Source organism: Megalops cyprinoides, chromosome 4 (assembly GCF_013368585.1).
Source record: "Megalops cyprinoides isolate fMegCyp1 chromosome 4, fMegCyp1.pri, whole genome shotgun sequence".
Lineage (NCBI taxonomy): Eukaryota > Metazoa > Chordata > Actinopteri > Elopiformes > Megalopidae > Megalops > Megalops cyprinoides.
The window spans coordinates 27,433,163-27,447,799 of record NC_050586.1 but is presented as its reverse complement, the minus strand read 5'-3'; the positions used below and the strand labels follow the sequence as shown (position 1 = coordinate 27,447,799).

General features: G+C 45.0%; 1 protein-coding gene across 1 annotated transcript in view; it reads right to left on the bottom strand.

Moving 5' to 3' along the window:
* The window catches only part of oxct1a (3-oxoacid CoA transferase 1a), a 63,016-nt gene that overhangs the window by 23,600 nt on the left and 24,779 nt on the right, over positions 1-14,637 (bottom strand). The window contains exons 8-12 of the mRNA XM_036527849.1: positions 5,860-5,967; positions 4,367-4,481; positions 3,688-3,782; positions 2,489-2,537; positions 1,777-1,849 (exon numbers count right to left, since the gene is read on the bottom strand). Of these exons, the coding sequence (XP_036383742.1) occupies positions 1,777-1,849; positions 2,489-2,537; positions 3,688-3,782; positions 4,367-4,481; positions 5,860-5,967 (440 nt within the window). The remainder of the gene's footprint in view (positions 1-1,776; positions 1,850-2,488; positions 2,538-3,687; positions 3,783-4,366; positions 4,482-5,859; positions 5,968-14,637) is intronic.

Below are 14,637 nucleotides of genomic sequence, written 5' to 3'. Positions count from 1 at the left end.
GATGCCGTTTGGGCGCGATGCGGCGGCCGGCTCCCTTGTCTCGCCTCGCTGAATGAGAGACGAGCCTCCAATTAAAAGGCACACCTGTTCTGACAGCACCGAAATGTCAGCGAACGCAGCCCGGGGCGCCCACATAATCAAGGTCACCTCATTTGTATTCCTGTCATCCTCTGCGGTGTGTGTGCGTGTCTGTGTGTGTCTGTGTGTGTAGCGCCCTTCATTAACACATAACAAACACGCCGCTCATTAACTCCCTTTCAGCCTCGTGAATAAAGGATGAAAATAAAAGGTATTACGGGCCTCACCTACAAGCATCAGGTGGTATATGAGTATGACAAATGAACCCTGGCCCTGGAGGGCCACAGTGTCTGCAGGACTACTTTACCCGGGCCCTGGAGTGCCACAGCGTCTGTCAGCCGCTATGCAACTTAACCGAATGATTGGACATGTTATTCTTTTTGGTCACATTGTTTCAGTTGTGGATATTAGTGGTATACAGAGAGGTGGACAGGCAGTTGGATCGCTGGGGTTGCAGAAGTATAGTAGCCCTGGTGTAGTGAGTAGGTACAGTGACTGATGTCAGTGGTATACCATAAGAGTCTCTAACTTTCATACTTTTCTGATTTCTAATATTGAAAAAAGACTGGAGGGGAAATTGTGAATTGCCTTTAAATTTGAGCAACAAATGTAAGCTAGTGCTAGTTACATTTCCACAACATTCAAGTTCAGCAGTCACTGAAATCAACAAAAATGATGTTTTGTGAAAAAAAATGTTTGGGAGTCTAAACTGCTGAAGTATTTTTTGTTTCATATCTCACAATTAAGTTGGAAATGAAATGAGATGCATATAACACTCTCAAAGGGAGAGAATTTTCCCTCTCAGTTCTTCAGTTTTTACTGGCAGTGACATCTGAACATAACATTTCCCCTCTACTGTGAATCAGAAGTGATCAAGTAACACTTGATTTCAGACTTCCTGTAACAAGTCTACATTTTGTATCATAATATGAGACTGAACAGTTAACCATTTATATTTTTATGAAGTTATTTCATGGGACTGCAATTTAAACAGACAATGGCCACACTTCCCTCCTCTGCTTCCAGCTTCCAGAATGTATTGAGTGCAAATAGTGTGTGTGTGTGTGTGTGTGTGTGTGTGTGTGTGTGTGTGTGAGAGAGAGAGAGAGAGAGAGAGAGAGAGAGAGATGTGGTGAAAGGCATTCTGGGTTTATACCATGTGTCAGCTGTTGTGGAGTTGATTACAAAAACACAAAAATGTTAAATTGGCTGGTGTTATTACTTAATAGAATTGGCTCTTTGAAGTGAATTCCTGTTTGGCTAAAGGTGTGGGAGGACATATACAGAAATAATATTGTAGTTGAATTATGCACTGAATTTGTTACTCAGTTAAAGATAAAGCACCACAGGATTGAAAAAAGCCCCCCCCCTTTAAATGAGGACCGGGGGAGCTTTTCCAAAAAAGTATTGTGATGAAATGGAGCATAAGCAAAGCATTTGCCAGCCTCTTTATGGCTGTATTCATGAAGCAGAGTAAACAGCTCTGATTTAAGCCAGCTACAGATGTTGCCAAGAGAACTGTGGCAAAACAAAATTAACAGGAAACACAAAATGAACAACATTTTGGGGAAAAGGATAGTTAAGTTTTCGAGTACTTTAAACAATTGAATGGTCAAGCAGTGGTGTTCATGGTTTGAAGTTAAAAGCAAGAAAAAAATGAAAACTGGACATTTCCCAGAATCCCCCTTGGGCCCTTACCCCCTGATCATGGCGAAGGATTCATCACTGGAGAAGTAGGCAGCACCGGGGAGCACGGTGACAGTTTCTTTCCCTGCAAAGACAAAGGATGCATTGTCAAAGGTCAGAGATCACACATTAGCTCTTTGCCATCTCCACTAGAGGTCGATGGAATGGCCTTCAAAGAGCTCTCCTGAGATTGCACGAACCTTACCCATGCAGCAGACAGAAGAGACAGACAAGAACCCAGCTCCAAAAGCCCGGTCTTATGAGTCCACGCCTGCCTGGTGGCAATGACAACGAGCCTCCCCCCCGACAATTTTGCCGTCCCCTGTTTTTCAGGGGGGCTGTGGGCCCTGGGGTTTGATGCAGACTGCATCGCTGGTGGACTGAGGTCAGCAGACACATCTCTGCATCCTCATTTCTCTGTCAGACACATTTTAAACGCCTCTTCCACTCTGACATGTTTCCTGTGTTTTTGTTGCCTCCAATGGTTTCATTACTGTTCGCATTTCCAATAATATACCATTACAGAGCAATCACAGGGGCTGCTGATTGCTCTCAGTTCAGGACATGCAGACATTTTCCAGACAGTTATGACAAGCTCACAAACCAGCATTACTTCCAATAATGATATGCCTTCACAGCATGTCCTACTTCCTTTGTTTGGATGTTCCTACTACCATGCATGGTATTATTGGTTCTACCAATTGTTTTAGAAGTTCACACTCACCAGCATTGATGAGGTCAGCGTCCACCTCTTCCTCTGTGGGGTAGGGACCCTAATCAGAGAAACACACATTAAAATTTACTGGAATTACTTTGTCATGTTTGCAAGTCTACGGTGTAACCTGTCTCAAGATTGCATTGGGAAAATATGTCTTTATTAGAATGCCCTGTACTCCATGAGCTTTTACCCATTGTTTTCAAAGCACATGTAGCCTATACACTATTACCCAACCAAAAAAAAAAAAAAAAACAAACAAAAAAGTAATATTCCAGCCATCTTCGAAATGTACAGTGAGAGACAAAAGCCTTTTCTTGGTCTCCGCTGCTGGACATTGTGGGCTGAGGGGTAAAAGGCAGTGATCTTTGGAGAGTACTGCCTCTGCTGGATCACACGTTTCATGCCACCCTGTCCTGATCTCTTGAACCTAATCTCAGCAGGCCCGTTTCACGTACAGTGGCACAGGGGCGAGCTGACATTTCGAAAGCATTGCTCTTGTGCAGCGGTGGACGCAGGAGCCCCTCACCTCCAGCCGCAAGCCTGGAGTTTATCACTGTTTTCTGCTACCAGCTGGCTTTCAGCGAAGCAGCTATTTATATCCAAAAATCATTACGATCTAAATGGTATAAAATCCTATTACTCCTCCTCCCTTTCATTTGTCATGATCAGATTTGATTCAGGACATCATCCTCTCTCCCTTTCGCCTCACTCTCCATCTTTTTCCATCACTCTTGTACCCCTTGTTCTTTCTCTCCATCCTCCCTATGTTTTCCTTTCTCTTCCCCTCTGCCTCCATCTCCCTCTCCCCCTCCCTTTTCTTCGGGCTCTCCCCATCTCTCATCCGTTCTCTACCTCACTCCCTCTCTCTTAGTGTGTCTGTCTCCTCTCTCTCCCTCTCTTTGTCTCTCTCTCCCTCTTAAGACCAGTATATCTGAAACCTCAGGGAAGGACCATTCCCACCATCCCCAGTGATCATTGTGTTCTCATTTTGTGGAAATGCAGTTTGCTTTGAAAACAAAATACATTTCCACGATCTGCAGTGTAGTCAGGCCTCTTGAATCAACAGACCATCAGTAGCCAAAAAACTGATTCCTTATAAGGATATAGGAGTTTTGATGAAGGCCATGGAGTGCTGAAAACATGAGAAGGAACTGCATGCTCACTCTTATGAAAATGATTTGTGCAGTGGCACAAGTGGAGCTTACCAGTCCCAGAATGCCGTTCTCACTCTGAAGGTGAACAGTGATGTCCGGCTTGATGAAGTTGCTTGCCAGCATGGGGATCCCAATCCCAAGGTTGGCTGAACAAGCATTTCTGTTAAGGAGTTTACAAGCCCCCACCATGGGAAAAGAACAGCCCTGCAATGAATTTTCCTGTTCTGTGAAAATATATGCTCTCTCCAAACTAGGCCTAGTCTCAATTGTTCAGCAGCAGTGGGATTTGAACACAAACCCTTCTCCTGTTCCAACAGGTTCTCTAATCACTGTCATCTTTGTTCTACCCCAGCTTGTGAATACCCCCTCCCCCACTTGTCCTTTTCAAATACCTCACATTTTCTTGTTGTTTGCTTTGTTTTAAGCCACCAAACAAACAGACACTAACAGCAAGAAATCACACCGAGCACATATCGTCTTGTGTGCCACTGTGTTCTATTATAATGAAAAGTTCAAAGTGCAAATAGTGAGGGAAATAAGTTTAAAGGCACAGATGCATTAGAATCTATAATGGGTATTAATACTGGCGAACAGCAACCTGTACCAGCACTGTGCCATCCTGCCTGTCTTTGTAATTACAATGGGAGGTTTTCAGCTGCTGATGCCCTGCCCACCTGCCTGCAGGGTGACAGTGATTGGCAGTATCAGGGCAACAGTCTCCCAAGGATACCGTACATCCCATCCTCAAATTCCAGAGCCGCCCGGCGAATGATCCGTTCTCGAACCACATCTGAATCTTTTTTCGGTTTGGGCTTCTCAGCCTGGCCTTTTTTCACAGTCCGCCTCTGCACAGAGATAGAGAGAGCAAGAGAGGGAGAGAGATGGGGGTGACAGAGAGGGAGAAAGAGGAAAGGGGGGAGGAGAGAGAGGGAGAGGCAAAGAGAGAGAGGTTAACACTTTCCAAATCAAATCACCCAAGAGGTCAAAGGTTGCTCCATCTGACATTAAAGCAAATGTCATCACCACCAATGCAAACCACCCTGTAGAATATTGAACAGCTGGCCATTTCAGCAACAGTAGTATGCAAGCGACCCTTTCCCTGAACACATCACTACCACTCCTCTTTACATGCACCTTATTCTGCTGCAGACTTAAGGTTAAAACAGAGAGGGATCTGCAGTTTACCCATTTGTCACTTCAACCTACATCATTATTATTATTAATGTTGTTATTATTGTATGGCAAGTTGCTCTATTTAGCATGTACATTTTAAATGAGCCGTGAGTAGAATTTCCGCCGGGCAAATGAAGGCAACAGGAGCCTGAGCTCGAATCTGATCTGTGCCTGCGCTGTCTTCCTCGAGACTATGAGTCACAGACCTGAACAAATTACCTTGACCCAAAACGAGCACTCTGAAACACCAAACTCTTAATTACTTTCATCCCTCTGGTCAGAGAAGAGCTCATTACACCTGAACAGTGTGATTAAAAAGAATACTGCGAACGTGATCCAGTGCTTCAATGACAATGTCAAAGTGCACACGCTAATGAAACGAGGACAGGTGTGGTGATGTCACAGTTACAGCATCCATTCTGGAAAGCTATGAGTTCAATCCCTGTGCTGAGAACTAAAATTGGTACCCACGGCCTCTGTGTCTGTCACCCAGCAGTGAAGGAGATGATTTGTGGGTAATGGCCCTGCAATTGACTGGTGTCCTGTCCAATGGTTGTATAAACCAAGCCTCTTTACGCTGCTGATATCGGGATTAGCTGCAACAGTTTAGAGCGCCTGGCTGGAACAAGCCTTTCTGCTACGCTGAAATGCACCTCCTAACTGCCACTTTCACGTGTCACATCAGCAGCCTTCCTGCTGAACTGAACGTTACTTGTGAGATTCAGCAGCTTGTGCCACTATAGGCTGTACCAGAAGCACCACAAACAGGGGGCAGAATCTCAGCTCCACAGCTTCTGGAACTAATCTTACTTCTGTTGAAGTAAAGCACGGTTTGACCGTTAAAGTCATCACCCAGGTGATGTAGCGAGTGTGGGAGCGAGGGAAGTTTAGGTACTGTTCTAGGGTAGCCTTTTCCAGTCAGAATAACAGGGATACTTTGTGGCAGGATCCATGGCACAGTCCCCCTCTGGCTGTATTCAGTAAATTTGGAGGTTAGAAAAACAAATGAAAAAGAAGCCTGCAAGACACGCCCCTCTTTCGCCTGCTCACCTCTATCCTCTTCTCATATTTGTCGCCCTCGATGATGCGATGCACGTAGATGCTGGGGATATGGATGTCCTCAGCTGCAAAGGAGCCCACGTCCACGATTTCTTCCACCTGCAGAGACACAAAGGCACACCCAGAGAGCGCTGTGGGTTAGCACCAAACACAGGTTAGCACAGCATGCGTCTTCACTGTTTCTTGGTTTTTTCTCGGGGGGGGTGTCAAATTGTTTTGGTGGGTGTGTCTATTTTTGTATTCTGTCTTTTTTTAAGGGCTGCTTATGTCGGATTTGAAAACAAACAAGCACAGAGGCGCAGAAACACGCTTCAGCTTACCTGCTACTCAAGTAAAAAAAGACGTAATAAATACACTCAGCGCATTATCCTGGAGCACAGCACGACTGCAAAAATAGAAGAACGCCATGGTGTGCTCCTCCAACAGTGACCACGTTAATCCACAGGCACAAAGGCTCATGGGAGATAAAGATGACTGATACGAAACATTAAGCTGCGAGGAGAAGCCTCCCGTGGGAAACTTGGGTTTGACAGAGCGTTCTGTTTCGGCGGTGCGACCGCCACACTGGCTTGCGTCGCAGCCTGACAGATTCGTGGCTTAACGACCGACAGGAATATATGAGCCCTGCTGGAGGAACCCGGCCGGTCCAATCCCTCTCATTTGTTGTCGGGATCTAACGTGACAGAGGCTGAGAAATGAAATGCTTCGGTGGTGTTGAAGAACGCCAGCCCACCACATATCTTACTGAGCACTCTGACACTGGGTGGGGGGGAACGAAACACCGCCCAGCTACCACAGAGCCTTCTCACAACTGTCTCACAACCAATAACTGACTACAGGTTACAGAAATGACAGAACAGATTCTAAAGAACTAAAACTGAATACAGAGATGGAGCCTGCCGTTACACTGTGAGCTGTCTCTGACAGATGGCAGTACCCAACTGGACAGCAACACAGCCTACTTATAGCTTCATTGTTTGCAGCTACAGAGCACAAAGCACCAACTAGACATTACAGAAGCCATTACCTGGGAGCAGGGAGTAGCCCAGGGAACATATTGCATTCTCACAATGTTCCCATTACATTCTATGTTCCCATTATATTCACACTACGTTCCCATTACATTCTCACTATGTTCCTGTTTTATTCACACTGCATTCCCATTACATTCTCACTATGTTCCTGTTTTATTCACACTGCATTCCCATTACATTCTCATTATGTTCCCGTTTTATTCACCCTACGTTCCCATTACATTCTCACTATGTTCTCATTGTTACAGCAAAATTATCACACAATTACAGCAACATTATAAGAATGCTGTGTGCTAGTCCGACTGATCAGACTGGCTGCATTTAAACAGGGCTTGGTGCTTTGAAGTCACCTTCTCTGTAATTATTCCAGACACAGGATCTGAGAGCAGCATAAACTTTGGCAGGTGTTTAATGTAATTAGGCAAATGATGAATTTGGGTAATTAAAGGGCAGCTAAGGTTCTTTTATGAAACAAAAAAAAAAAGAAACCCAGGTCTGTTTGCTTGGACATCAAGTAATGCTTTCCACAGGCTGCTTTCTAATATCCAGGGCAAATTAGGAACAAAGCTGCTACTGACAGATGCGTGTAAAATTAGACGTAGAGCCTGCACTCCGGGGACTGCTGTCTTTTCAACTCTTCCCTCTCAGTGCTAGGGTACAGGTTTCAGCTCAGCGGTCAAGGCGTTCGCTTTGAAAAGCTAAGCTCTACAGCCTGGGTTCAATCCCGGCCACGTCCTCAGCAGACAATGACCAGGAACCCACAGTAGAAGGACATTGGATTCATTCCACTGGGGGAGAGGGGTGGGTAAGTTGCTCTGGTGTTTGTCCATCTCATCTTACACCAGCGACCCCTGTTGGTCAATTGGGTGCCCGCAAGTCTGCCTGTATGAAATTGCGGCTGAAGTGTCTTTGCTTGACCTATGTCTGTGCAGGCTTGGCATGGGGCCAGAGGTGTGAAAAGAAGCAGAGTTGTTTGGCACCATATATTTCAGAGGAAACCATGTGTTTGTCTGAGCTCTCCCAGATTGTTAGCAAGGATTGTAGTGATGGGCAACAACTCCGGGGATATAATTCAAACTGGAAAAAGGGGGGAAAACCACTGGATATTTCAAATTTTAACAAACAAGTCATAAAGACAGCACCTTTGCACTAGATTTGCTAACTGGCCCTTGACTTGTACTTTATATCCACATATGCAGGTGCTCCATGGTAATGAAAGGGTTAAGCTTGTGCTTCCTGATATCCCATGCCTATGCAATGAGACAGAAAGGGTCTTGCTCGAGAGGATGGGGAAGCAAACAGTTCAAACTCTGCTCATCTCTACAAAACCAACATGATGAAAGACGACTTGACTTTCGCTGTGTTCTGACAAGACAAGCAAGGCCATCAACAGACCATCATTTTTTTTCATCCCAAAGGTGCTGTTGCCTTTCTTAGGAAAACAAAAAATGAGAGAAATAAATGAACACCCCACGTGGCGCCGGCCCTCCTTCTTCATTAGTGAGTGCCTGAGGGCCCATACTCACACGCTGTCAATGCAGATGGACCCAGTCTATCAGAAACTACGCCCAGATCAAAGTCACATCATAGGTGAACAATCCCACTTCACGCTGATGACTCAAAGTCAAAAAAGCACAGTCCAGGAAAACGATCAAACTGAGCAGCTTTAAGGGGCATCAGCTAGACGAATAAATGATAATGACCCGTAATCCAGCACAGACTCGGGGTGAGAGAATAAAGAGCCATGGACACTCACACCTTGGCGAACATCATTACTGCTCATCACAGAATTTGGCTTCTGCACTGTTACCTAGCAACGCAAGCCTTTATTGTTTTTTTTTTTTTTAAAAAAAACACACACTTTGCTTCCACAAAAAATCCAGCTGGGATATGCTCCCAAAGCTCACCTGTGCCTGTGTCTGTGCACACACAGGTGCAGCCATGTGAGCCTGGACCTCCTCCCTCCTCGAGTGCAAAGCTCAGTCGGTCCACTTACACACCGCTCACAAAACCGGGATAGGGAGCAGCGCTGGAGAGAGGGGATCATTAACACTTGTACCTCTGGTGACAGGCCTGACAAAATCTCCATGTGTTGAGATTCAGCATCTCCAAAGTCCTGACATCAGAAAGAATATTAGATCTGTCAGAGTCTTTACTTCTGCTGCAAGCCTCCTAGCTTTCAGCTTTTTTTTATCCCAGATGAGGTGCATCTCTTGGCACCGCAGATCTCTTCACCTCTCAAACCTGAATCTGAGCCCTGCCCCGCTGTAGCGCGCACTTGCGCTTTCATATGCAAAGATGATTTTGCCACCTAATGCGACCTTCACAAACAGTCCCCGCACAGCAGCGCTGCGGTTGCGTTCTTACATCCCGCCTGAGTAGACATAGCTCGTACACATCTCTGTGGAAGGGCAACGAAGGAAAACAAAACCTTAACACCTTCCTGTGTGTTTCAGCTCTGCTTCTCGCCTGAGCCCCGGCGTTGCCAGAGAGAGGGAGAGACACAGCGAGCCCCCTCATTCTCAGAGCCCCTGCGAGTGGCGCCGCGACAAATGAGACAAATTTTGTCATTCTCATTGCCTTTCATTCTTCCACTGAAGCCATGTGAAGTGGCCAACGCTTTGCTCTAATTGCAGGGAAGATATGGTAGACACAGGCATCGGATTAACCAGCAGCACGCCTGCCACCGTATTTATTATGGCCGTGCTTTAAACATATGCAAAGTCATAATTCTGCTGCATGCCCCTGCTACTTTGTTTTCGTGTCCTACTTTCGGCATCCCGTGAGCCTATGGCTCTCAACGGATGGCTGTAAGCTGAGAGGGACTTAGGAGTCTTTGGAGAACAAAGTGAGGACTTAAAATACTTGGCAGAAAAGCGCACTTCCTGATAAGAGCTAAAGATCGCCTCCTAGCACAAAATCAATTTGCCTCTGACGGGCTCTTAAGCCGAAAGAACAGGAGGAGGAGGAGAGGACAAGGAGGAGATCTATACAAGGTCCTGGGATCACCGTGCTAACCAGTCAGAGGGTTCAGGCTAGAAGACGCTGGTAGCTTCTTGAGGAAGACACATAACTGGTGGACTTGCCTTGCCCCATTTACCCAAGGCAAGGTGGCAGACACGCCACACAAGCACATGACAAATGACATTTACATGCACAGCCGAGGCACTCGTCCGGGATGACTCACAATGGTACAATTTTACAAATTCTGGAACTCATTTATAAAGATGGAGCGCTGCAGGAGAAATCCAGGTTAAGCAGTGTGCTCAAGGACACAGGAAGAGGCCAGCCCTCTGCCCAGCGTGCCACACACGACCCAGATTCCTCCTGAAAGCATCTTATACTGAAGGATAGAAGCACGATGCACCACTTCTGAATCACCTATATTGAACTCCAGCAGATATGGAGAGGTTGAACATTATATAGATATACACATATGTGGTACTCAGAGAGGGAAGAACAGACTGATTTTTCTGGGTTCCATTTCAGCATTTTCATTTAAATAAAAGAAGAAAAGAGCTTAGGCCCCAGCTGGCAAAGAGAAAAAAACAAAGACACAAAATCACACTGGGAATATTAGATTATTTTTTATCAGCATGTTCGTTTATTTCTTTTTTTCATTGCCAATCTTGTCAAGGCCTTTCAAAATGTTGAGTGGGTGATGATGCATGGAGTTAAGAATCACCTGGAATAATGTGCTGATTATGTTTTTTGGATAATACCTGCAATGAGAGATTGAGGGCCTGACTCATGCTGGTGTCTGAGAGCGAGTGCTATGTGATATTTATGGAGCCAATAGTTGCATCAAGGTATGGTGTTACCATACCAATCACGCACAGCATGAGTACATAAAAATAGGCAAACTACAATGCACGTCAATGTGCATACGTCCTACCAGCTTTGATGATGCCAAGTAACAAATCAATTCACTTGAAGAAACCACCATACTGCATGCTTGTCCAGCCTCTGATTCTCATTGCTTGTCGATTTGTTGAGGCGGTCTGGAATAAGCTCATCTGAGTGACAGTCAATGTGTTCATTTTAATACTTGCTGATGGGAGCATTAAGTTTCAGGCTAGAGTGAATTTCTGAACAGTTTAACTGCGTACGTATGGCAGGTAAGGTCAACAGAATGTCGCAGGAGATCACTGGGACTCATTACTGGCTATATGGACTTATCCATTTCAGTCAAAAAAAACAAGTCTTACAACAAAGAGATTTCATACTTATGTCAGTTAAGGAAAAAACTTAACGGATGCTACCTTGCAGAAGCATACAGTTTGGTCACTAGATAGCAACAATAGCTGCTACCCCCTGCCCCCCCTGATGGGAGAAGACCTGCAAGATGCTGAAGGTTAACAATGATTGGCAAGGAAAAGGGCCAATCAATAAAGGAGAGGGAGAGTGGACACCGGAGAGTGAAATTAATGTTGGCATGTTGCTTTAAATCCTGCTTTGCCACCTACATGATTAACAGGTGGTATCCTCTCTGTGGTGCCCTCAATAAAACACACACACACACACACACTAGTACACATGAATGCACATGCATGCACAAGTACACATACACACAGATAAAACATGCACACACACACATGCGTGTGCTTACTAGTACACATGCATGCATATGTGCGCGCACGCACACACACACACACAAGAATGCTCTCACACACACGCAAAGAGACACACAAATTGAATACAATCCATTTAGAGCTGCGTGTTCAGAATATAAGGCCAGACTGGAGGTGTCATTTTGTCCATGAGCAGATAGAGCCAAACTGTCAAGCCCCCAGCGAGGGCCAAATTTACACTCGAGGAGAAATCAGTGTGTGGCGCTTTCCTGACAGCAGCCATGCATTTCAGTGTCAATGACACTCTCCTCTCCCAGGACATAATCAGCATGCAGTCTGTAACTCTAACCCGCCTTTAGTCAAACCTGCACAGAGACTACAGCACTGATACTCAAACCTGCACACAGACTGCAACAGCACAACTCAAACCTGCACACAGACTACAGCACTGATACTCAAACCTGCACACAGACTGAAACAGCACAACTCAAACCTACACACAAACTACAGCAGCAATACTAAACTTGCACAGAGACTACAACAGCACAACTCAAACCTGCACACAGACTACAATAGCACAACTCAAACCTGCACACAGACTACAGCAGCAATACTAAACCTGCACAGAGACTACAACAGCACAACTCAAACCTGCACACAGACTACAACAGCACCACTCAAACCTGCACAGAGACTACAACAGCACAACTCAAACGTGCACAAAGGAAGTACAAACATAAATCACAAAGTACAGCAGTACTACCCTAAACCTGTTAAATACGGCTGTAGTAATGTTACTCTAACCAGCGCTAAGGTTGTGGTAGCGTTATTCTGAATTGAACTAGGGATGTGGTAGTGTTATTCTGACCTGATCTAAGGATGTGGTAGTGTTATTCTGACCTGCAATAGGGTTGTAGTAGTGTTACTCAGACCTCAACTAAGGCTGTTGTGGTATTACTCTGACCTCCACTAAGGTTGTGGTGTTGTTACTGAAATCAGCAGTCATGCTGTCGCGGTGCTGCTCCTCACAGATTTCTCGGTGGCACGCCAGTCTCCTGCCGACGGGCTGAGATTACTGGCTGCAGGCTACAGAGCCTGACAGTGGCACTGCAGTCTAGTTACTGATTTTATTTTTAGACCGCCGGGCTCGCGCGCCACATGCCCAGCATTTCCAAAAGCCACACTTCTCTTCACGAGCTTTTATTTCTTTTATTCCCACTCAAGGAAACTCTGCCGTGGCAGGGCATTCTGCTCCTCAATAAGCTTTCAATCATAACCCCATTGGCCTTTGTGTCTGGAAGAGAGCGGAGAACACGGTTAGGGCCTATTGTTCACAGTGCGAGATTCAATTCTGGCTCTGCGGGCAGAGGTATTTGACAAGAGCGGTGGGAGGTGACAAGTATACTTGCACTGGCCAATCATTCGTGTTGTTTACAAGAAGTGCGAAACTGTAACAAGGACCAAAGAGTACAGATATGTTTGGACAACTCCAAACCTACGTACGTAATTACATATCTCAAGCTAAAATAAGTAAACAGTCCTTAAGTCTCTGTGGAGTAGTTCACTAGCGGTCAAACACTAAATGCCAAGGATTGTGAGCAGAGGGTTGTGGGTAAAAATCACAAGTGAAACACCACTGTTTGCACTGTGTGTGTGTGTGTGTGTGTGTGTGTGTGTGTGTGTGTGTGTGTGTGTGTGTGTGTGTGTGTGTGTGAAAGTACATGTGCCTGTGTATGTGCTAAGGCAATACTTAATATGAATGTTATTTTACAGTGAACTTGGGTTATGTCTGATGCTTTTTTGTGTCGATTTTCCAAAACTATACTTATGAACAATACATATTTTAAAAATGTATCTTGTCAGACAAGGTACTCTCAACACGTTGGTGTTCACCTTTATTCAAAAGGTTTTTTTATTGTTCAAACTTGAGTTTGAGCATAACTTTTCTATTACTTTTGAAAAAAAGGGAGATGTCACACACTGAGTTTGCCATCTCAGAGTTTGCAACTGGCCAGAAACCTGACATACCTGTCAGGTGGAATCCAAACGCGGTCAAAAAGTAGCAACACTCACACAAATGGTACAAATTTGCATAATTCAGCTTTCAGAAACACCTCCAATCCCATTAAGATGTTGTGCGGTTTCTGCATTTCTCCATTCTTGCCACGCCATGTAATTACACCCCAGTGCACACACCTTCTTCTAACAGGAAGTGGCATTGCACAACAGAGGGATTAAAAGGCTTTTATGCAAATATCACTACATTTATTACTGCAATTCAGTTACATTTCTCCAAACCCCTAATTATGCCCGACTGTAGTCTAAAGTTATCTCTTCAAAAAAAAAATTTCAAAGAAGAGCAAGTGATGTAATGCCACTGTCCTCTTGGTCTATGATGGTGGTGCAACTCTCTGACCAATTGCATTCGCTGTAGCACGCCTCAGGGACAGACTCAGCATTTGATTGGATATCTGTCATATATCTTCCACCCAATATCCTGGTACTGTCTACACACATGGGTTCTGGAAGTGTCCCTAACAGTGGATTATACCCAAGAACTGAGATTCTTTCTGTCATGATGAGCATGCAGATTTTAGCTTTTTTCCATGGGTCATATTTTTTTTCTCATTGGCTGTCATATTTTCTTTGTATTTCTGTGATATTATTGAGGGTAGTGCCTTTTCCCTTTTGTAAGTTAGTGTCTGCGATCCTGCATTACTATGGAAATATATGCCTAACAATAGCCTTGTCAGTCCCAATGAAGAATAACCTGTGTTCTGAAATTGAACAGGTGGGGACAGGACATCTTTGAAGATGGATTTCATCAAAACCAAATTAGCGCAGCCTGGAAACCCATTTCGGCAGGCTACCATCTCAACAATGCAGACGTGAGCTGCTCTGCTTGCCTTTAATAGCGCCATGCCAAATACCTCCCTGTGAATCAGTCCTCTACCTTTCCCACAATGCACTGGGCCTCACATTGTACTTATGATAACAGGAATTAAGGCAACAGATCTATGGTGCCTTCGAGTCCCGTTGCCTGGCAACCCAGTGGCCAGCCCTGTTGATTTGAACATTTTCTGTTATCTGAACTACTTCTATGAATGCTAATAGTGGCATTCTTTTTCTTTTTTCCCTTACTTTTCAACCAAGCAAATAAGTCA